This window comes from Cyanistes caeruleus, chromosome 3 (assembly GCF_971803275.1).
Source record: "Cyanistes caeruleus chromosome 3, bCyaCae1.hap1.1, whole genome shotgun sequence".
NCBI classification, from domain to species: domain Eukaryota; kingdom Metazoa; phylum Chordata; class Aves; order Passeriformes; family Paridae; genus Cyanistes; species Cyanistes caeruleus.
Window position 1 is genome coordinate 88,856,061 of NC_141703.1, and position 24,919 is coordinate 88,880,979.

General features: G+C 43.2%; 1 protein-coding gene across 1 annotated transcript in view; it reads left to right on the forward strand.

Annotated features, from left to right (window-relative positions):
• TBX15 (T-box transcription factor 15) overlaps window positions 1–24,255 on the forward strand; it is a 90,171-nt gene extending 65,916 nt beyond the window's left edge. Inside the window, exons 6-8 of the mRNA XM_086882818.1 lie at window positions 1,531–1,595; window positions 8,523–8,620; window positions 22,065–24,255. Coding sequence (XP_086738944.1) covers window positions 1,531–1,595; window positions 8,523–8,620; window positions 22,065–22,849 — 948 coding nt within the window. The 3' untranslated portion in view covers window positions 22,850–24,255. The remainder of the gene's footprint in view (window positions 1–1,530; window positions 1,596–8,522; window positions 8,621–22,064) is intronic.
• Window positions 24,256–24,919: the final 664 nt, after the last annotated feature.

The window sequence follows — 24,919 nt, forward strand, 5'->3', positions numbered from 1 at the left end:
AGGTCTGAATGCAGATACTCCACAAACCTTAACTGGGGATCAGACAAGGAGAGAGGATAGGGAAAAGAGAAGAAATGTCAGGAAATAAGCCTGTCATTCTTCCTTAAAGACCAAACTTATAATTACACAGGGAGGGAGATGCTAAGGGAGGGATCCCTTAGCACGATAAGCCACCTCACTGTAAAGAAATGCTGACATTTCTGTTTCTCTGAATTCCAAATATTTGGGGATTTTGTTAAAAAAAATATGGGGGACACAATCACATCTTTATAATACCAGTAAGGGGATTCTGGTGGGCTGGAGAAACCTTATCATTAAAACCAAATTTAAATCCCCTGAATCTGCCTGCATGCCCTCCAGTGGCTGCAGAGCTTTGCCTTACTGGGGGAAGCGTCTCTGGAAACAATTGTAAAATGTTAGCAAATCCACCACAGGGATTCCCTCTGCTGTAATTCCATCCTCCACAGAACATATCTGTCTCTGTACACACAAGTCCCAGGACAGCTGCAAAGTCAGGCTAGCGGAAATTAAGTTCACAAATTAAGCTTCTGCAAAAATAGGAGCTGCATTCCAGATCTGAGGTTAATATCCAGAGTAAGGGCTTGGTTCTGACAGAAGCAAAACACCTGCAAATCCCCTTCAGATCAGACCGTATTAAACTAGTCCCTTTTGAGCAGTTTCAGCAAAACCACCTCAAATTTGGTAGGATCTGGATATCTCACTCTCCTTTCGTTCCAACATAGAATCTCTAGGACAAGCTGAGGCTGGCAGAGGGAAGCTGTTGTGCTACACCAGGTTGTGGAATAGCCAACAGGGAGTATAATGCCACAGGCTGCAAGGTCAAAATCCCAGTGTTATACTCCATATTTACCAACATGGAATTCCTGCTTTAAAATAAAGCAGGGAGGAAGATTCCTCCAAAGCACTCAGTCTGGCTGCTATCTCCTTTATTTAGAGGAGGAAAAAAAAACCCAAAAATGAAAAAAAAAAATATATAATTTCCAGACCAGAAAACTCTTGAGGATTACTCAGACGCTGACTAGAACAACTTGTCTGTGTGACTGGATGGCCACCTGACATCTTTGGGGGCTGTAGCCTGTGTTTTGCTTGGCCTTCTCTCTTCAGCATTGTTTGAAGGTTCATGAGTTGCATCCAGCTGCTGGATATCTGCTGTGTTGAGGCTGAGATAACTCAGATAGCAGCCAAACTCGAGCAGTGTGCCTGCTTCCCAAATCACATGGCCACTGAAAAATTTCAGCTCCTGGTGTGCTTCTCCTTCAGGAGAAGATTCTCAGCTCCAGCACTGTGCCAGGTTTCCTAATGCCACAACAATTTCTGTCTTCAGTGCCATTTTTTATAAGCAGGTTATCTATTCATGGATAATGGAAATTTAACAGAGGTCTGGGGAAATAAGTATGAAAGATCATTGTAAAGGTGGTTTGGGCAAGAATGGTAATAATCCATATTTTTCATTTGTTGAAAGAAAAAAAGTTGAAGATAACAACTAATTCTCTTTTTCTTCCTTTTTAGATCACCAGATTAAAAATTGACAGAAACCCCTTTGCCAAAGGTTTCAGAGATTCTGGGAGAAACAGGTAACAGAAGCTTGTTTGTGTTTCCTCGCTGATTTCTTTCCTCCTTTCCCTGATGAGTGCATAGGGCATATGTCTGAGGTTGAGAAAGGCAATATCTTTTTTTATTAAAACAAAGAACAGAGATAGAAGAACGGGGGATTGCAGATTGTAGAACAGACAAATAGGTCACAGTCTAGCACTTTAAAGTAATAAATAATTATTATGTATCCTTTATAAATATAAATTTATAAATAATTTATATTTATAAAATTTGCAACTAAAGAATAATTATTCTTTACTACAGGTAGGTTGGCTGAAGGGCATTTTTAAACTTTAATTTTCACAAGAAGTGCCAAAACTTGGAGTGCAAATGCTTGCTTTATGTTAAAAGAAACAATTAGTTTCCTACAGGTGTGCAGGATAAAAGTGCAAAAATATTCTAGTTTCAGATAATTTCAATTTTTCTCCAGCAATGTCCAACTGTTTCACTTCGACTGTGTTGTTTAATTTTGTCATGATTTTTATAGAAAAATTAAGTAGACCACCTTAAATATTGTTTAGAAGAAATTATATTTTAACAGCACAGTAGTTAAAATGGAGCTTTAATCAATCCTCCCATTGTATTAGAAAAAGACATTAGAGTTATCAAAAAAGAGTAAGAAAATTCAAAAAATATTTTAGCTTTTTCTGCCATCATGAATCCTGCAGCAGGATGTGCAGATCTAAATATTTCAGATCTAAATGATGTAGGTATCCTTTAAATCAGTGTAACAAAGGCTTTAAACCTTAATTATACAATTAGACATGTATGACTACATTACGAGAAGCCTGGGGTTGTAAAGCAAAGCTCTGAGTGTGCAGACCAGAGCAAAAGTTGTGTGCATAGCCCTCATTTGCTGTCCCCATGGGCGCTGTAATTCAGTTTTACTTGCATGCTCCTGTTGTGTGTGTTTACCAGGACCGCTGTCTCCTTCGTGAGGAGGTTTGGTAAGGTCAGTGCTCATGAATGGGCAACTGCCCTGTGTTCTCCACCACTCTCTTTAGTGCTTCACTCTCCATGATCACAAAGAAGACATTTAACTGACCTAGAGACTTCTGAGCTCAGCCCCTCTGCTCTCATCTTACTGAAGTTAGGCGTAAAGATGTTGCCACTCTCATTTAATCCCCGCTGTGATCATCAGCTCTCCTTGAGGCATATGTGACTGTTATCCTGCTCCCCCTCTGCTGTGTGGGGAAAGCAGTGTGTGTCCTGGGTACGAGACCTTCCCTGTGTGCACAGACACAGCTGCACTGGGGGCTGGGCTTGGGAGAGGGATTGATGCAGTTCCAGGTACATGGTGGGCTATATTAATGTGGAAGGCATTAATAAGGTCCTAGCTCAGTGAATTTGGACAGTTTCCTGAAAAGGTTGGGAATTACTGATCTTTGTAGCTCATTGATTTAAGAAAGGGCAGGAAATTGCTACACGGCTGCAGCTGTGGGGAGGGCTCAGTAAGGCTCTCTGCTGATGTAAAGAGGAATTAAAATCTTTAAGGTATTACACATCAAAGGGAGCAGCCTGAGGCTTTAGGAAGAAAAAACCAGGCAAAGGTATTTGCAAGCATATATAGCAGTCAGGCGCCTGCCTCACAAGCAGGGGTCTGGCTGCAGTTGCACTGCTGTTGTCAGCTAGGGGAGGACATGAATGCTCAGCTGCCTCCTTCCCACAGGACACATAGACAGATATTCACATAGGAGGGAGGAAAGCATTGAAGTCCAAGCTGTGTGTGGAAAGGACCCTCCAAATGGGACTTCTCTAAACTGTGTTGGATGGCTTTTCTCTCCCTTGTGAATTTGTAATCTCATTAGGATCAAAAAACAATTGTGATACTCTGCAACTTCCCACGTCCTTCCCACACAGCTTCGGTCAACTGCAGAGCATCAGACTGTGGCTGGAGAAGGTCCCACTGGAAATGTAGGTCTCCTTTGCAACAGAAATGGGTAATTTGAAGAAGGGCCATTTGTGAATCAGGCAAGTGAGTGGTATATGTTCAAGAGGTTTTATGTAAAAGGTCTTAAAATAAAAAAAATTAAAAACAAAGGTGTGGAAGTAGCAAGAGACGCGGAATTCTGTGGCAGCGCTAGGACATCCTATTCCAGTGACATTGGATACTGACTCGGAGCCATGGTTAGAGTTTGCCAGCAAACGATGGAGGAAAGAACTCCCAGAGAAAAAGCAGATCATGGTGAAAAAAATGGAATTCTTAAGCCGCTTCTTTCCTAGGACATTTCCTTTCTGCTTTATGTTGAGGCTCTTCCATTAAATGGAGACGGATATTTTTCCTCCACTTATTTATTGTTAGTGTTTCACTCTTGTCACCTGCTGCAGAAATTATGGAGGTGACTGTTGTTTTTTAAACTAGCTTCCATTTCAGCCCTTTCACTTCCATCAGCTTGCAGCCCCCCACTTTATTTCCTTATGACTGTGGTCTCCCTTCATCTGCAAGAGACTCCTAAAACCCTGCTATGATGGACACCCATCATGATGTGACTGACTGTATCCATATGGGGGAGAAATCTTTACCCAGATCCTCTCTTGGATCTCTTTCAGTTATTTTCATGAGTGTCTCTCTCCAGACCTTACTGCCTCAGTCTTTGAGCTAGGAGGAGGAACGCTGAGGTGTTTCAGAGGAAAGATGGGAACAGCTCAGTAGCTTGCTGATGTTTTGCAGTCTTGGAGCACTCAATGTTAAGTAATGGTGTTCAGGAATCTCACCATCAGCCTTGCTGGATTGCAGAGGTAGCATGTGTTTGAAGGCCAAGTCTTAGATCCTGTTTGTTAGAGATTCCCAATTTTTGGGCCTTCTTCACTTTTTGCAAAAGCACATAAAGTATTTGTAGAAATGCTGAAGAGAAGTTCCTGATGTTGAAAGTTTCCTGGTGGTGAGTGGATACTCACATAATGTATGAATAAGGCTTTACTTGGTTGCTTTCCTGAACTTCAAGAGATTGAGAAACCAGTTTTTGACATATGGAACTCAGCTAGCCAAATGTTTGGGTGGTGAGGGTGCAGGTTTAATGCCACAGAGATTATTTTTAGAGACTGGGTAAAGTTCATCTGACAGTGGGGTGCTTGCAGGAGCTCCTTATCCAGGAGGGAGCCAGAAGGGACAACAGTCAGGAAACTCAACAGGGAGATGGAAGAAAAAACCCCGAGGCTGAAGGAAAAACAGCGCTTTCCTTTCAGATGTGGGCAGCTGAGGTGAATAAAAGTTGTTTGTGTTGGAAATGCTCTTTGAGCTTTTGTCTAGGATAAGAGAGCCAGGAGAGCACTTGGAGCCAATTGTTTGGCTTCCCCAGCAAACAATGAAATGACGTCCTGAATCCTACGTGCAGTGGGAATGGCAAGACCAGCCATATGGGACGGATTATGGAGGTGCACAGATAGCTCGTTTCATTTTTCAGACAATGGAACTGTTTCATTTATTGCCTATTATTAAAATTTTATAGCACTAAAAATAAAAGAATGAATGAAAAAGAGAGGGCAAATTTTGGATACCTTTTAAAGGACTGACCTTATTAAAAAAAATGCTGGCAGTGAAACCTCTTCTGATACTTTTTTTTTTTTTTACTTCCTTCATAAAGATGGTGTGAGAGGGAAGGGTTTATGACCTGATAGATAGTTTGAAGTTAATTTTTCAGTGCAGTTCTTTGGAAGAGAAAGTAGATGCCACATGGATACCGTTCAGCATACTTGGTATCAGCAGCCCTCAGGAAAGGCTCTCCAAATTTCCTGACATTTCAGAAATGCTGAAAACAATTATTTTTTTTTGTCAGCATTTATTATTGTCCCAAAATGTCTCTTCATTGGCCAGGTGGGGATTCTTTTCCCTGTTAGTGTGTGGAACACAATAGCACAATAGCAGTCCAGTTTTTCTGCTGACTAGGAGAGCACAGCAATGTCATAAACTGCTATGGGAGAGACATTATTTGATTGACAGGTATTAAATTTCTTGATTCCCACCTCATCACCTAAACATTTTCTTTCAAAAATAGGAATGCATCACAGACAGAAGAAAGGCTGGGGATAGGGTTGTAAAATCAGTACACAAAGGTGGTGTGCTTTCTCACCAAGAGCTGTTTTTAGCATGACTGCATATTTTTCCAATGCAAGACTCCACATGTAGTATGGTAGGTGTCTCACAGGTTAGCACGCAAAGCTGCTGTCTCATGGATCTTCTCTGATGCCTGGAAGGATGTGAAAATTCAGTAAGGATGTGTTCTGCTTAGAAGCTATTTCAAAAACACCTACAACATCTTTTCTGCACGGAGAAAAAGGGCCCCCAAAACCAGAAACCAGAGATAAAAAAAGAAACAAAAAAAAGAAACCCACAAATGAATAGGAAAAAGGGTTAGTTTGGTATCTAGAGGCTTCAACTTGCGCGTAGGAGAAGTGGACATAAGTTTGAGCTCTGTCACCCACATGCTCAGAGAGGATGTTTTATACACATGTTCAACATATGCAAAGTTGTGGGGAGTAAAGGACTCACATTTGGAACAGGAAGAGCCAGCTGTGGAGTTTGACATTTATTCTTCAGGTGCCTGTGACACCACACTGTCCTCGGCAGGGCAGGGCAAGGCCACAGTGCTGCTGCCAGCACTGACAGTGTGGAAAGGGAAGGGTGACAGGAGCTGTGTTCACAGCAAGGGGGCTGTTGTAGAACTTCTCCCCTGGAGCAGGAGGAGGTAGGTCCCGGTTGGTGTTGGCATCTTCCCTTTCCCTGACACACAGGGCAGGAATAGAGCAGCTTTACAAGCTGCTCTGGCACTCTCAGTGCTGCCATTTACCCTCTATCAGCTCACGGACGTAGTCAGGTCCAGTCCTTGAAAGCAGTGTATTATTCCTGATTAACTGATTAATTTTTTATTCGTTTTATTATGGCCTAGCTATTCTCTTTTTTTTTTTCCTTTTCTTTTCGAAGTAGAAATTACATGGTGCCTGTGAGACCTGTATTGTTACAGGGGAAACTGTTGGATGGAGAACTAGAAACTTTGAATCGTGAATCAATTGCTGAGCTGATAATAATGTAGGCTCCAGGGAGGGGCTGGGGTAATAGCTTTAGTCTGCTTTTAGTGTCTCCATGAGCCACCTCCCATTAGGGACTGGATTTTACTGAAAGGGAGTTGTGAGACCAGAGCTAGAAGCCCAGTGCTGGTGCAGAGTGGGGTGGTGTACCTGGGGATCTGATGACTGAGCCAGCCTGTGTGCCCACTGATTTCAGTAAGTTGGCCTCCCTGCTTCCCCATACGATCCTGTGGCAGACACAGAGCAGCTGGAGTAGCACAGCTGGAACTTTCAGTCTGCATTTCTGATATATGACGTGGTCCTAATCACCAAGGCAGGTCCTTTCAACAGCAGGTCTGGTTGCATTGCAACTCGCTCAGGGCATTTTATGCCCCCTGGATATACAGAACCAGAAAGTCTTCCCTCAGTGTTTGGGGCTGGGGATGGTTTCAGGAGGCTGCAAAAAAGGTACCATTCTCTTCCTGGCTCTGTGTGTCAAGAAGCAGATGGAGTCTGAACATGTGTGACTTTCACACACAGGGAGCAGAGGAAATCCCAGGGGTGGTACTGGTACTCAAAGGGCAGCTTTTGCAGACAGAGCCCAGCTTAGCTGATGGGTTCAAATTCTGCTCTGCCTTGTTGCCTCTGAGCTCCATGAGCTGGCAGAGGCCACTGTATTAACCAAATAGTTTTGTTGTAATGTGCTCAGCACTAGTGTGAGACTGCTATGCAGAGATGTCTTCTGTTTCTACTTCTAACAGCTTAGCAGCTAATAAACACCATGCAACAACCTCTCTTCTAAACCTCCTCTTAAAATACAGAGTTTGGTTTGCCAACTCCAATGTATTTAAAGCATCCAAGCTTCCGGGGAGACTTTGGAAAGTTAACTGAGTGAGTGGAGGCACGTGCAGAAAGACATTTTCAGAAGCAAAAGGCAGCTCCAGTGTCAGCTCAACATCTGATGAGAGGCTCTGGGGATGTTGTGCCTTTTGCATTGAAAGGGGATATGTTCTCGCATTTGATGAAGAATCTCTACTGGTATTCAGTCAGTGCAAGGGCTGTAACCTACTGTGGGAAAACAGGCAGGGGAAGGTGAGGAATGGGGAACAGAGTGGTGTGCAGCTTCCACTGAGGAGAACTTTTCTTGGGAAGGAACTCCGGTGGGTTTGATAATACTCCTATGTCCTCACTGAGCCCGTGGTGCTAAGAGACTTCCAGAAGAGCTAGGAGTTTGTGGTGACAACAAGAACAAATCTGAGACCCCAACCCTTCAAAAAGAAAAATTCTCACTCAGTTTCTGGCTTTTTCTCTTTGATTTGTCTTTGTGGTGAGTTAGGGACCCAAAGCAGATATAACACTGATCCTTTAGAAAGAGCATTTTATGCATTTCTAGTCAAAGTCCAAAACCAAGAAGATTCCCTTTTTGATGGCTTCTCGGAGCACTTCGGAACAGTGTCCAGAACTGTGAAGTGTCAGGGAAAGGCAATGATCAAAATCTCTCTGATTCTGTAGATTGAATCCCAGGCCTCCTTTATTTGCATGACAGCTTACAGCCAAAAAGTGTGGAGGGCCACTCAATGACAAATTGAGTATGCCTTGAGGAGCTGACAGTTGTGTGTCCCCAGACAAAAGCAGACAGAAGGCCTGAGATTCTTGCTAGAAAGGAAAGAGGCATTGGGAGACTGTTAGGAGCTTTTGAAATCCTGGGCTGGGGAAATTTCATTTTACTCTCGTGGTCAGCAGCTGTGCAGGAAGGCTCACTTGAGGAATTCACAGATGCCAAGGTGACCTTTCAGTGGCCACTGGCAGCCTGCCAAGCTGGTCAGAGCCTTCTTTCCTCAGTGCCTGTATTCCCCAGCTGACTGATGTTCTTATTCACTCCTTGCTTCCTTTCCTTCCCACAGGACGGGGCTGGAGGCCATCATGGAGACCTACGCCTTCTGGAGGCCCCCCGTGCGCACTCTCACCTTTGAAGATTTCACCACCATGCAGAAGCAGCAAGGTGAGCAGACAAAGAGATTGCAAAGACCTGTAGAAAGAGCAGGAGAAGAGGGCATAAAAGCAGCAAAAGAAATGCATGTGCACTTTGCTGTGTGTCCAGTGACTGGAATGGGGATGTCACACACATTGTTGAGCTCTTGGCTGAAGTGAGAGGACACAGAGCAGAGAGGGGGATGGGAACAGTGGGCAGGCCATGCCTTATGAGATGCAATGGAATTGCTTGGATTTCCTGGTCTCCCTAGAACTGGAGTCCTAACAGCTAGAAGGAGGAGAAGGAAGGATTGTAGGGTTGGGCAAACCAGCCCAAGTACACAGCATGAGTTAAATGTGAAGAGAGCACAGGAAGGCTGAGGAAATGCTCAACCATGTCAGACACACTGTTCTCCATTTACAGTTTACATTTGCCATTTGTATACAAACACAAGGGGAAGGGGGGTTTGCCCTCTGGAAGCTTTAGGAGACTGTGTCTCCCTTTGGGGTCATGCTACCTTGATTTCAAAACCCAGTGGCCTCGCTGGAGACACTTTCTGCTGGTAAGAATCTGGGAGGAATTATTGGATAGGCCAAGTGTTCATGCTGTGTCTTTTCATAGCTTCTGCCCTTTGCATATCTTGTTTGTTAAGTAGGGCTTTCATCTCTAGTTTCAGGCCATGTTGCTATTTTGCTTTTTGCAGTGGTAGGTCTTTCCCATTCACTTTAGTGCAGCTATTTCTAGTTAAAAACAGTGATCACTGAGAAAGAGATATCAAGGCAGCAGCCTGATACTTTTTTTTTTTATTTATTCATTCCAATGTACATACAAGAAAAGAAATAATTCAAAATAGTGTTCAAATGTGACACCAGCAAAGTTAAACAATCAAAACCAAATGTCTGCCCTGTGTAGCAGATTCTCACATTCAAACCTCTCACATTCAAGCTTGACATCAGCCCCAAAACTTCCTTCCAGATCTTTAATCCGCCTGGGGATGGGTGTGTTCTCCTCCAGATGCAGGGAAACAGTGGTTGGGTTGGCTGTTGGGGCTGCCCATCATCAAAACAGAATCAGAAGGGTGTCCAGCAGAGGAATCTCTTCTTCTTTATTGACTCTCCCCCATGCCAGCTCCACATGCAACACCCCAGGGCCCAGGTCACCTGCTAAAGAATTTTTCTGATGGCACAGCACAGGAGTAGGACAGAGCACACTCCAGCCAGCTCTGTTAGACTCCCCATGCATGGTCTTCACCTCACCACCCAACTCTTCTTGAATACCACAGCATGGGGCAGGAGAGATTTTGCACAAGCTCAGGGTCTTGTGTTGAGGAGCACTCGCACTGGGGAACGTGGTCAGAGATGGGTTAAAGCAGGGGTTTAGAAATGTTTTCATCACCCACCTAAATAGAAACATAACAGCCTCTCCTCCTGGTCACAGTCACTGAAGCAGCCTCTCTCCAATGTCTCACTCCCTGTTCGGGCTCGCCTGCCTCCCTCCCCTCAGTTATCAGATAACATCCTAGTGGCAAGTCCAACTATTGCTTACGTGGTAAGGTAATATTAGGAAAGGAAAATATTTAATGTATTTTTAGCTTGTTATAGTATAGTTTGGCAGCTGAAAAACCAGGAAGCAAGCCAGGAAGCATACCCTGTAACCCACAGGCCCTGTGCAGATCACCACCACTGCACCAGAGACAATAAAGCCTAGGGCATCCCTTAACCGTAGCTGTGCTCACAGGTTGATCTCAAAACCTAACAATTCATTACAAAAGCCATTTTGAAATTGAGCCATGTGAAATAATAATAATACTGTTCATCTCTCCAGTAATTGCTGTAACAAGCTGACCCCTGGACTCAAAAATAGGTGCAAAGCTAAGGTACAAACATGCTCTATTTTAATTTCTGGCTGCTGGGACAGCCCCCAAAGGCAAGGACAAACATGCTGGTATGGGGTCCTTGGAATTGCTGGCACAAAGAGCAAAAAATGCTGAGGTGTCTTTAAGCCACATGTCATTCTTCCCTCCAAATGTAAGACAATGAGGATATATCGTGCTCACATCCCTTTGTCTCCTTGCTTTCAAGCACATGAACTGGGTGACAGGTAAGTAAATCACTGATGTTTAAGAGCTGAAATCAGCATAAGCTATTGAACCTCAGATCCTCTGAGACTTTACATGAATGTGACTTGCCCCAGAGTTTCCTCTTCTCCCCCATCTGGAGCTTCAGTGCTCTGAGCTGCACGGTGTCATCTCATATCCTTGCATATTTATGAATTAGAACCTTTCAGGTTTTTGGTTTTTTGGGGTTTTGGGTTTTTTTTTGATAAACTGATACTTTAATCCTAGATCCTGCTGGTTTCATCAAAGCTGGGTGAATATGTGACATTTCTGAATAAACATTTGAGGAAACGCAAGCTTTCATTTTATCTCCTGAAATGTTTGTTGGGAAATTGCATGGGGTGCTACAGGAGACTTTTGGGAGTAGATGTGTCCACTGCAGCTAAAGAGGAGGAGTGAATTCTTACTGCAAAGAGACAAGATGAGGGCAGCAAGAGTGGCCACGTGCCTAGGACTGATGAGGAGCAGGCCATGGTTGTCCAGCCCGTGAGGAGAGAGAAAATAGTACTAAAATAAGATTCTGTCTGTGGTGATAGGAAAAAATACAGTAGGTTCCAGTTACAGGAAGTTTAAGGATGTGCTGTAACTGTTTCCCTGTAGGAAATGTGGAATTCAAGTTTTGATTTGCTGGAGACGGATCCATCCTACTGTAATAGGAAAAATAACATTTTCTGTTATCAGAAACAGCATCAGCAGCATAAATATGGTGTCTTCCTTGCTTTCAAGCTAAATTTTTCTGTGCTATGGATTTCTATAGATTTTTAGCTTTTCTTTTATCACTTGGTAATACTTTTCATTAAATAAAAGTGCTACCTGACTTTTCTAAGATACTTTTGTCTATCAAATCCAACTGAATTATTTGGCCAGATTAGAGATTTGATTTCTAAAAATAACTGTATAGATGTGATGATTTTTTTTGGAGAGTGTTTAATGTACTGCCATATGTGCCAGTTTGGAAAAGTTAGCGTGTATTCTAAAATGAGGAGCTGGCTGATCTCAAAGCTGATAGCTCCAGTAAGGACAATCCCAGTATTACTCTGCAGAGTCTGGTTCCAGCACTAACTTACCCAGAACTAAATGAAATAATGCAGTTCCTAAGAGGTAGAAATCCTGAAAATATTGCAAAGTATATATACTGTCAGTAGTGATGGGGACAAAGGTAGCAAGGGCAATAGAGATTGCTTGGTAACCTGCAAGCATGCAAACAGGCTTCAGTCAAGAGACTTTAAGTTTTCTGCTCTAACTAAATGTTTATCCCGTTTTGTGGGGTGTTAAGAGCTAAGGACAAATTTCTCCTCACCCACCTTCCTCATACATTCAATTGTTTTACAGGTTTTTATCTCCCCCTTCTGTGCCTCTCAAAGTGAATAGCACCAATTGTTTAATTTCTCTGTTAGTGGGAACTTTTCCAGGTTCTTAATCATTTCTTTAAACACAAGTCTGCACAGAGTATTCCAGACACATCCATGTGATACAATTATCTAAAGACATTACAATTTTTTCCACATTATCCTTTGTGCCATTCGACCTGCATCCTAGTGCTTTGCTCATTTGTTTGGCCCAAGCTTTATGTGGAGCAAGGGCTACACCGACACACCAAAATCGATACTTGGTGTGCTGGATGCAGCTGTTTCATGCAGGGATTGAATAACTTTCTAATCTGCACAATGATAGGTTTCAGCTGGCACGCAAACTGGAGAGTTTGATGTCTCACCCAGCTGCAGATGCCTGGTGCAGCTGAATCTCATGGTCCATGAGCTTGAGTTGCACATGTTCCCATTGAAGGGCAGCAGATCAACAAGTCCCTGCAGGTCTGTGACCTGAGTGGTCACCATGTTGTCCTATCAAGGGAAAGAACACGCTGCTTCTGTTAGTGAAATCCCCTGGCTTGAGAACAAAACCTCTCTTTTGGAGTGCATAATCCAAAAGTATCCACAGCTTCGCAAAAGTGAACACCACGCTGGACAGCAATCACAGCAGATCTGCAGCCAGTTTTGAAAGAAAGAACTCTCCCCCGAGAAAAACCTTTGCACGAAATGCTCCAAAAATGGGAATCCAGGAGCAGGGGACCTTCTGGGGAGCAGTATCACCCACACTGCAGTCTATGCTGCTAGTGAGAAAGGAGGCTTGGGGTTATTGAACGCATATGGCAGTGAGACGTGCGGAAAGCCAAGACTCTATTAAAGTCTTTAATTGGAATATATTTTCAAAATTTAGATTGAACCTCATCCAGATTCTCATTATTAAAAATTTGTGGCTCAGTTTCTTGATTTTAAAAGGGAACATAAAAAGAAAAAAGAGGGAGAGGAAAAAAGAAAATCAGAGTTCCAGTAACTCTGCATTATGTCACTAAGAGTAAAAAGAGCTATTGCTGGCTCATTTGTGATATCCAGTTTCCCACAGGATCTTGTGATGAGCAGATAACTATCACTGACTGTAAGTTTTGCGAGAACATAGACAAAAAAGGCACTGGGGCAATATTAGAAGAGTGATCAGTATCTAATCCCTCCTACAAAAGCTGATGACTTATCAAGGAGTGAAATCAAAGGTACCCTTGCAGCTGGTAGGAAGAAGCACCTCTGAAGCAGAATTTCAGGACCAAGATAAGTCACATGCTATGATCTATCACTAGGTTTGCAGCACATAAAAATTCCCTTCATCATTAAATTGCTGTTTTGACACATGCATACCAAATCCACAAGAGTCAAACATGTTGAACTTGACTGGTCAGCTCTCAAGGCAGCTTTCCTTTCAAATGGGCTCTTTCCTTGAATAAGAGCTTTTGCCAGGAACTCCACCAAAGGGTAGACACAGTAAATTTAACCCCTTCTTTATCAGCTTGAGCATCTGCATTGATCTTGGACTGGAGGCAGAGACTAGAGAGTCCACCTGAAAAACTGGCATTAATGGTTCTTGAGATTAGCAAGGATACTGGAGGGAATAGGGGTGTGTTCCTCGCCGTAAGACAGCTGGTGCTACCTCTAGAGCAGCATGCATGTACCAACTGATTGAGTACAGGTCCTACTCTCTCCTTCTGAGAGGGTATTATCCTAACCCTGCAGTCTTGTGTCGAAAGGACAGGCACAAAAAGCTCCTTCTCCTCAGTGCGGAAGAGATTCCAACTTCTCATTTACGGCTGGAAAGGAACAATGTTTTCTTGCAGTAATGATGTTTCCAGACAGACCCTAAGTCTGCAGGGGCTATCAGCAGATGCCAGACAGATACCCCGAGCTGAGGTGTTGCTGTTTTTCCAGCTTCTCTGTCTGTAAACATTACCCTTTCTGGGCAGGCATCACTTCTGTCTTGCCAAAGTTTGTCTGTTCTGCCTGTAACTTATTCAGTATAATACTCTTCCCCCATGGAAGAGCTGCTCTGATGCACCCATATGAAAACAAAATCCTGAATACACAAATGTGTAGTGGTGTCAAGTGGAAGGAAGACTGAGCCCTCCAGAACTTCATCTGAAGGCAGCACAGGTGCCTGGAGGCAGGAAGAAGTAAATAACTGCTAAGATCCTTTCAGCTTTATCTGATATCCTAGATCCCAAAATCAGCGTCTCCCAAAAGAGTGGAGCTGCTTTTGCCAAGGGAGGTTGAACCACCTACAGATTCATCTGACTGGCCCCTTGCCTCCCAAAGGTAGCCATCAGTTCTGTCAGCAATGGCACCAGGATAATCTGGATGCTGCTTCTCTCTCGAAAACAACTGTAAACAGTCTAGGCTACTGGCAGAGGTCAGATAGCTGGGTGTGGACTCAATTATCTGCTCGATTCTTTTGACCTTGAAGAGAAGATTGGAAACAGAGAGGCTGTTGCCACAGCTCTTGGGATCAAGTGCTGGTTTCTGCTACATGCTTCAAATGGCTCGTAGATTGCCTCATTTAAACAAAGCACCAGGGAACAAACTGTTCCAGCTTCTTCTAGGTTGAGCTGCAGTTTTCCTTTAGAGAAAGGGCAACAAAACAAAAGTTTCTTCACTGGAAATTAAAATGCCCTCCCAGATGTGACACAGAAAAGTGGAAGTCAAAGTCTGTGCCACTTCCTGATGACCTGAAAGAAGCCTGAAGTGCTCTGTTACTCCAGAGGTGTTTACCCTGAGTTCCAGTGACTGAAGTCTAAGTCTCTGTTACCTGATGAGTGGTGATCAGATTTCACATGAATGACTAGAGGTAGGGAATGATACTTTTAAGATCTGCAGTCTCCTAAGAGTAGTACATAATTTTCTTATTACTAGAAAATTACCTTTTCCTTGAACTTGCCACAGTACTTCGATGTTTTTCCTCAGCTGGTGCTCTGGATATGGATGGGAATGGAAATCACATATCCTGAATCATATTTTTTTGTCCACATTAGAAAACAAGGGTTGGTTTTTACCATTAGATCTTGAAAACATTTTATCTTGGAGGATGACCGAAGCGAGTTTTATCTCTAACTTTCTGACTGCTCAGTTTGCCTTGCAGAAATTTGTAAGATGTAAAGGGAAGTAAAGTGTTATTCTGAGTTGTTCTAGATCTACCATTAATTCCAATGATTCTTGTAGTTTGAGGCAAATTTATTAAAAAAGTCCTTCTCTATAATTTGCTAACCTTAAACAAAATTTCCTGTTATTCCTCACTTTTGTGCCATACAGTACATACTTTCCCCCTTAAATCTATTGCTGTAATTATCTTTTTTTTTTAATGTACTCTGTGAGCTGTATCCCAAAGAACTACAAAGCACTCTTTATGTTTCCTTTACAACCCAGCAACTTGGCAAGAAATAGGTTTTGAGTCTCATTTGGGCCTTTTAAAGATTTTACCAGCGGATTCATAATTTGATAATTGGCCAAGGGCTCTAGAGAGAAAAAAGGCAGCTACACTCTGTGAAGAGAGAAATGGCTCTCATTCCCATGGAAGTGGGAAGTTTTCATTCCTAAAAATAAGGAGGGAGGGAAGAGAGAGTCCAGCATGTCACAGACCAGGTGGCCCTGCACTTTCTTAGTGAGAAGACAAGGAAAAGGCATCAAAGCCATTTAGTTTTCCAAGGTGGTGAAGAGGGAACTCAGAGGGGTAGTAACAGTGAATCTTTCAGTCCTTCTGAAGGTTTTAGGTTTGAATTTTGGAAAGCTAGGAATGAGGGCAGAGACCTTGGGCTGCCAGTTGTGCTTGCAAGGAAAAAGTTGCCACGGTAGGTGAGAGCAGAAGTGACACCTGATATTGTGGCATTCAGATGTCTGAAGACATCAAGCAGGACTGAGGCATGTGCTGCTTGAAGCAGAAATGGATCCAGGTTTGTGCTGCGCCTGGCTCCAAGAGGACATGAGATCAGATAGTTACAGTGGCACACTCTGGCCTCATAATCTATCAGTCAGACCACCTGGCAATCTGCACAAACCCTCCCTCCTGGCCTCATTACTCCCTTGGATTCACATCCTTGGGCAATTAACAAATTTAAATTTTATTCTGTGACTAAAGGTGAAGTAACTTGGAAGGCAGAGAGTACATTTCATATGCCATACTTAGTGTGCATGTGTGTACACTTGCACTGAATGGAAATGGGATTTACCTTTTTGTTCAATTTTGTTTTCCTGCTTGCATGCCATTGCATTTATTTACTGTTGTGTCCGAGGATAGAACACTGCAAAACACTGGTAAGAGCTGCTCTTTCCTGTGCTTTAGAAGACCCTGTACATATATGTCCAAGACGGTAGAGTCCTCACAAAACCCAGACCTTTCAGAAATGACCTGGAGTACATCTGCATGGACAGGCTCCTCTGTGCTCCTTGCTGGCCAGACACATGCCAGCTCCTGGCCAGCTCCATTTGGAAAGCTGGAGAGTTACATTATCATGGCTCTGTGCCCATGTGAATATAAACTATCTCTCAGGAGGGCTTATTTCCTCAAGTTAAGTGCCAGGAGGAGAGTTGTGAGCCAGGAGAATGACTAGTGGCCACAGCCCCTTTTTCCTGCAGCCCCAGGTGCTAGGACACATGTCTATCACATGATGAAGATGCCAACATCTTGGGCAGGTGTCAGAAGAAGGGCTCTTGCTCCACCAGGAGACGCATAGGTGAGGTTGTGCACCTCTCAATCAGGTCCTGTTCACATGTGGAGGTGGAAGGAGATGGCCTGGCTGAGGCTGTGGGCTGGACTCTGTCCTATGGGCTCTGCACAGCTTCCAGGGCTGGCCATGCTGACCCTGTGGTTTGTGTCTGGCCAACAGCTAAACTAGCTTGTAAGTGGGAGTGGGCTAAGCCCTCTGAGAAGCACTTGCACTCAAAGAATATCTTTGTGCTGCCTGACCCATCAAAACCTAAAATATTAAGACAAACCACCTTGCTGTTCCCGTCCTTGTTAGAAAGTAAGGCACCAACTCCAGGACATGCAGCCACATCTGTTGCAATGTGACAGTGAATACCAAGTCACCTGTGTGTGACACCAGCCATGCTGAGAACTGCAGGCTGTGACCAAGTTTCCCAAACTTCTCTAAAGCTCTTGTCTGTCTGGTGAGACCGCCATTGCACAGGATATGGCATTCACGCTCAGGTATCTTGTGCTGACGGCAGCTCTGCACTGAGCAAGGACTTCAAGGACCAAGAGGTTTGTACGGAGGCACTGCAGGTGATGGTAGCATCCAATGCCTGGAAACATTAGCCTGGAAAATACACTGCAGTGGAGTCCAAAGTTTGATTTATGTGCACCTTTCAGATAAAGGAGGTTGGATAAGTTGTGGGTCAAGTGAATAGTATGGTGTCATTTGTAAGAGAGATCCCAGAAAATTTTCCATGCACAATTGCCTCAGACTCCCTTGGCACTGATGCTCTCCCCACTATTTTGCTGCTGCCAGAAAGCTCCTTTGGCTAATGCTGGCTGCTGGCAGATGTGCTTTCCATCTACACTCTACGTGACCTGCCTTCTGTGGAAGAGGTCCCTGTAGCATTTCGGTTGCCTTGGCATGCTGAATGATTCCAGAATATTCCAATCCCTCATTTTAAGGCACATCATACCTATGGACTGTGTATGTTTGGGCTGCAGTTTGCCCTGAAATTGTCCTTAGCACAAGCTGAGTCTAGGTAAAAGCAAAAGCAAGGGTTTATTTGGAACATACAGTCAGCACCATTACTGAGGCTTAGATGGACACATGTGGCAGGAAGGAAATGCCAGTCATAAGCTACTTAAGATGACAATTTAATGGCCTTCTTGTTGATACCCAGAGGAAAAGCTGTAATTTCTTCTCAAAGCCTATTGGGCATGTATCTGACACTGGTGCACAGACAGCATTTCTATTTGATGTCACAAGAGGAAACACTGACAAGAAGAGGAAGGTTTGCCTTTACATCCCACCCTTTCTTCATGGTCTCCCCGTCTTCCACCATGATTTCATTTCATTCTTCTTTTTTCCTACTTCTCCGTCCCAGTTTGCAAATTTTGACTTCCCTTGCACTTGATTGTTCTCCAGTTCCTCTCATTGAAAATGCTTCTGTCCTTTTGATAACTTGGTTATTACTTGTATGCCCAGAGAACAAGCTCCTTTCAGGATGACAGCATTTCTTTGGCTAAGCCCTGGACAGAACAGCAGGACACTGTGAGGACAGACACTTTCACCTGCCATGTGGGACAGGGTTCAGATACAAAGGAGGGGCCTTTGAAATTCTGGACCTTCTATTTTATACAAATGTGACTCGATAACTGCACATATGTGGGACCAATGTCTGCAGAGCCAAAAAATTATCTTCTGGGAGCTGCTCAAAATAGTAATTAATCACTCTGTAATCATGGTAAGTGTGAGAGGTGAGAGGTACTGTGACATTGCTGGTAAATTATTGTGGTGTTGGCAACTATTTCCAGGGGAAATGGTTGGTAGAGAAAAGGAACAGAGGACAATTATTGAGGGACTAATTTTATTCTTGCTTAAATGTGGTTTCAGTTGACTTAAGCCAGACCTAACGTAGTTTTGTGTATCAGTTTAACTAGATTGGTTTGTATCCATGCCTTCCATTAAAATGACACACACATCTGTGTATCCAAGACTGTGGTATGGTGTGGATATATTTCCTGGGCTTGCTGCCATCTCTAGGGAGATTTGGCTGACTTTGTAACAACTACAGACCAAGTTATAACTGCACAAAAGTCCAGGTTGTGTTTGGCCCATACTGCCAGCAAAGATGGCTAAGAAATATCCTTCAGAGCAAAGTGTAGCTGGTCCAAAGAGAATGAGCTGAGACAGGCCTTGCTTTGAATTATTTCCTGTTCCACTTAAAGGTGTAAAGATTACTCTGCAAATTACCAGGAACTTCCTGCTTCTGCATTATGCTTCATTGCAGCAGAAGTGTGGTGTGTCCTTGGTGTGTCCTGTGCTTGTGGTTGGCATTGGTAGCAAAGCATTCTTGAAAGAGACTTGTCAGGTTTGGTATTTGCTCCCCTTGATAGATGTCCTACCTCCTCATCATTTTGAAGTTACAGAGAAAAAGAGAAGTATTTTTCACTCTGTTTCCTAACTGTTGTGTTGTCACTTCAGGGTTTTCCTGTTGGCCTGCAAAAAGGGATTATTCAAAGCTGAATCACTCAATCCCTCTATGTAGGTGACCTGAAATGTGCAATTCTCAGTTTTGGAACCATTAAGCAATCCTTGAAACTACTATCAAGCAAAACTTACTTTTTGTGTAGCCAAAGCATCAGTTATGGTTACAACTGGATCGTTGCTTCTCAGCAGAATAAAATCTAGTTCTTGAGGTAACTGGTGTGTACAATCTTCTACTACTGAGTTGATGGAGTTTAACTCTGGGGCAAAGGAAGACTGAAATTAAGACATTGTATTTAGTAACTTATTCTATGTATTGTATTTCAATCAGATAATTAAATACTCATACATATATGCATAAGCATTTTTACTTATTCTCCAGGCACTGTCAGCAAGGGACTCACTGCAGTTTGTTCATGAAATAAATGGTGTGAAGAGTAAAAAGCAGGATTACTGTGGGTTAAATACCTCTCACTTTGTGCTGTATTTGTTTTGTGATTATTTGACCTCCGTATTTTAGGCTTGGATAACTGCAAGATGATACATGAGTTCAGCTGTCTGCCTGTTCTCCCTGTTAGAGGTTGTGCTCTTTACAGCAGGGATAACAAAAAATAGTATCTGTGGTTGTGTCCAATCTCACCTTCATCAGCAATTTGAACTAAAACAGTCTGCAATGGAACTACTTGTGCAGAAACCAACCTTCCCTTCTGCTGGCCCTGCTGCAGTATTGACAACCTTAACAGAGAGACAGGGAGGAAGGCTGGAGGAGGTACCATCTTTACCTACCAATGCCAAAATAGCTCGAGGTTGTCTGACAGAGACATTAAACAAACCAGGGAAGTGTAGCCTTTAAAGTAAATGCTAAATTAGAAACGTACACAATAAGCCTTTGAACTCTGGAGCTAAAATACGTGAGCAAGTTTGAGCATTTCAGTATTGTCAAGAAGTGAATGCAGAGTCCCTGGTGGCATTTGAAAATTCAATTTCTCTCAGTTACTTTAATGGAGATTTGATGCAATGCTTCTCTTTTATGCTTCTGAATGAATGAGAAAAGGAGTCAGTGACCAGCAATAACTGGTAAACATTCCTCCCCATTGCTGGTAATGGGAATGCCTGCTTTGATTTAGCAACACAGAAATTTGCCTTTTGTTAGTGTTTCCTGGGTCAGCAGCAATCACTCCAGGCTGTGCTTACCCAGTGCAGTTTTCCTTCATTTTTCTGAATCTGGGTCCAAAAGAAGGTTAAATTTAGAAAATCATAATTATTATTAATTGTCTCAACATTACATTTTTACTCCCCATTCTGTTTCACCCTAGATGTGCCAGAAAGAGTCAGATATAATCTCGCTTTCATTCTCACATCATATACTGACACAGAACACATCTTTCTAGTGCATCTTTTAACCACAAGCATCACCTATTCTCTTTTCATCAAGCAACACTGCCTTTTTTTTATTCTTTTTTTATTTTTTTTTCAGCAGACCTAGACTGATCTCAAAATCCTACTGGATTTTTTTTTCCATAAGGTGATACAAGAAAAAGCTGACCCTTATTTTTGATCCTCAGTGTGCAATCTCTGCCTTGGTGAAATTTCATCTGCTCATTCAAACACTAAGTCCCTTTGCCTCTTTTCAAGTCCCTTTACCTCTCATCTGTAATCTTCTACCTCGCTGGAAATGCTGCCTCCCAGTTCCTCTGGGTCTGTGTATTCCCTGGTCAAATATTTTCACCAGAACTTCTTTGGTCTTTTTACAAGAGTCTCCAGTGCTGGTTGCCCTAATGCAGAAAGGGCATTTCACATAAAGAGAATAATAAAATGAAAATAAAAGGTTTCACATCTGAAAATGGAATTCTTTTAAGCGCAGAACTGATTTTCCCAGTTGTTCAAGGAAGCGTCCTCCAATTCAGAATGTTGGCTATAAATTATCACTTCTTAAGCTCAAAATTGTGCTATCATCTTTTTCATAACACTTACTTTTGGTTTGCTACCATTCTTGGTAGTATTACACAGTATTATTTTCCCAGGTCAGAACATGTGAACATCCCTGCTGTGCAGAACGATCAGTTCCATCATTCACAGCATAAATATTGTATAATGTGCTGATACTACTGACATGCACATATATCAATATTTTGTTAACGTCAGTGGTACAGCATATGGAATCCCTTTTATATTTTAAGCACACAACTGAAAATCCACATTCCCTTTCTGTCCTCTATGGAGCAGGATACAGCTTGAAACTGTGTTCCTTCATTTTAGTGTTAACTCCTGGCTGAATCAGCACCACTGCACCATGAGCCAGCTGACAAAAATGCTGAGTGGTGCAGAACACACTTTCAGCCACTTCCCACTGCAAGCTCTTGAGCAGATGATAAAGAGATATAAAGGTGATGAAGTTTGCAGTGGGACCATACAGTTCACTGACTGGTGAACTGTACAGTTCACTGAACAGGAACTGTCTTCCTGCAGACCAGGAGAGAGGAGAAATTACTTTCTCTTTTTTTTTTTCCCCCTAGACAAACTTGTCTGGAAATGGCAGATCTCTTGACTGATGTAGCCATCCTTGATCGCAGCTCTTCCCAATGCCTTTGGTTACTCTGTGGCAGGCTTGCCTCCCTCTTCCATTTTAAAAGGGAATGAAACATCTGTTGAAAAACAAAGTCCTAACAAAAAAGCAGAAGGAAAGAACAAGGGATGCTACTAACAAAGTGAGGACTCTTGCCAAGAAAGGCTGAGTTTTCCAATGGCCATTTTACCAGCCTTGCTTCTTTATTGAACTAAGCTGGCTTTCAGTGAGGCCATCTCACGTTGCAGATGTGGTTCTGGGTGCTGAACATCCTCCCATGTGTTTTGTTTTGCAGGAGGCAGCACAGGAACATCCCCGACCACCTCCAGCACGGGGACCCCATCACCATCCGCTTCTTCTCACCTTCTCTCTCCATCCTGCTCTCCTCCAGCCTTCCATCTGGCCCCCAACACTTTCAATGTTGGCTGCCGGGAGAGTCAGCTTTGCAACCTCAACCTGTCTGATTATCCTCCTTGTGCCAGAAGCAACATGGCAGCACTGCAGAGCTACCCAGGGCTGAGCGACGGGGGCTACAACCGGCTGCAGAGCAGCACCGCTTCTGCCTCGCAGCCCTCCGAAACCTTCATGCCTCAGAGGACTCCCTCCTTGATCTCAGGAATGCCGGCTCCTTCCTCCCTGCCCAGCAACAGCAAGATGGAGGCGTACAGTGGCCAGCTGGGATCTTTCCCCAGCTCCCAGTTTCAGTATGTCATGCAAGCAGGCAGCCCTGCCTCCACCTCCTCCTCTTCACACATGTTTGGGGGTGGCCACATGCAGCAGAGCTCCTACAATGCCTTCTCCCTGCACAATCCCTACAACCTCTATGGATACAATTTCCCTGCTTCCCCCAGGCTGGCGGCGAGCCCAGAGAAACTCACCACCTCCCAAAGCACTTTACTCTGCTCTTCCCCATCCAGCGGGGCCTTTGGAGAGAGGCAATACCTTTCCACAGGGATGGATCACGGGATGCACATGATCAGCCCTCCCTCCAGCAACCAGCAGACAGCCGCCGCCTGTGACAACAGGCAGTACGGAGCTGTTCAGGGCTCCTCCTCACAGATGTCTGTGCACATGGTCTAACAAGCCATGCCTCTCCTTGGCATCGAAGGCAGCTGGACCTTCATCCTTCCCAGAGGATGGGTGAACCCATCCCAGAACTCTTTTGCCTTCAAACTTATAGAGGAACTAGTATTTTAATGATAAACAAGAACATAAGCCATCTAGGTGTGTGCCCCAGAACCTTCTGGAGGACCTCCACTGACAGCCATCGCAGCTTGTTGTAGCCCAGGGCCTCCAGATTGGCATGGAACATCTGCTTTTTCTGGACATTGCAGAGAGGAGGGCATGATTTCAACGAGAAGCTGGAGAGAAGCAGCTGAATTTACTGTTCATGCATTAACTTTAAGCAGTGTGAGCTTTCAGCGTGGAGGGACCCGTTCCCTGTGTTGTCTTCTCCGAGTGCCGAAGAAGAGCAATCTCCCAGGGCTTCATCTTCTGAAGCTGCACTGCCCATAGCTCTAAAGACCTCCTCCTTCCCAGACAGTTTCTCACTGCCAGAGTGCCTCAGCCCTTTTCTGAAACCAGCAAGGCCTGTGGGTCCTTATTCCACTGTAGCATAGCAATGGCACTGCTGGGCTGGAGCTTCTGAAGAGGAAGAAATTTCTAATTTTCACCATGGCTCTGCCCAACTGGCTGTTTCTTTATGAAGGCTGAGCTCACCAGCACCCAGCCTGCAGATAGAGATGGGAGAGAGAGGAGAAAGAAAATTTTTAGCTCACAAATGAGCCTCAGACAGAAGTGGGGATGGAACTTTGGAAAGATGAATGGTGGGAGTGGGCTCAGCTCCTGTTGACTTGACTGGAAGTAATGCAGCAAAAATGAATGGATGACAGCCTTTGTGGGGAATGTGTCTCCCACAGCACGCATCCCAGTGGGAAGAAACTGTCCAGACTGAGCTCATGGGGAAGAGCAAGTGAGAAAAGACAGCTCTACAGGAGTGCAGCTGCCCTTGCATGCAAGAGTTGCCATAGAAAACCATTAGCATTTCAGAAACAGTGAGGTTGAGTATTTGCCAGCTTCCACCTGCCACATGGTCTCTGTTTAACCAAATAGATCATTGCCTTTTAACATCTTTATTTTCTGGTTTTTTCCTTGGTTTTTTTTCTTGTTTTTTTTTTTTTCTCTTCAAATCCTTTAAAAATAAGAAAACAATTGTAGCTTGGTGCAAGCTATGCATTTAAGTTGTGTGAAAATGCAAATACCAAGTAACAGAATACAGATATTATTGAGAGTTGTTGTGAGGTGTTGTAGATAAATGTATTTATATGCCTAGTGGGGTATTCAATATTATGAATATAAAAGAGGGCAATAAAAATGGTATGTAAAATATGTATGAAGAAAAAGCTGTATAAAGATTTGCCCTATGCACGGAACTCTGTTTCAAAGTGCCAAGCACAGAAAGCGCTAAATAAATCTTTGCAATTGTTCCCTCTGTGTTCTTTGTTTGTGAGGCTTCCTCAGTGGTTTTCTAGAGACAGACATTTTTAAAATACTGTCACATGTGTTTGCACAACAGAGGGGGTGAAGTTATGGTGCTAGATTGTCCAGGCAATATTACAATAAAAATAAAAATTCTGTCTTCTCAAGAAATTTAAAAAATTGAGTCCTTGGAATTTGTTAGTTGCCTTCCTCACAGGAAGTGTATCTTGAAAACAGCTGGAGTTGTTATTTTGGTTATTGAAGAAGCTCTTCAGAACAATTTTTCATTTCCCTTCACTGTCATTTCAGTCAAAATTACAATAAAATCATCAAAAGTACAGTTAAAATAGCAATATATTTTATTTATAATTTAAAAATAATTTTAAAACGTAGTTTGGGAGTATGTGTCAGTTTTTTATTTGCACTATATTTCTAATATGAGATTGAGACATTAACACCAAAAGCTGTGGGCAAGCTGAAGCCCCCTCAAAACTGTCTGTAAATTATGGCTGCAGTTTTCAGCTTTCCTTGTGTCAACAAACTTTTTTTTTTCCCCTGAACTGAAAAAGCACCAGAAAGATAGAAAGACTTTTAAAGAGCATTTCTTTATTTTTGTTTTTACAAGGGAAGATAAATATACCAGTGCCATTCCCAGTTCTGTGCCTATTCTCT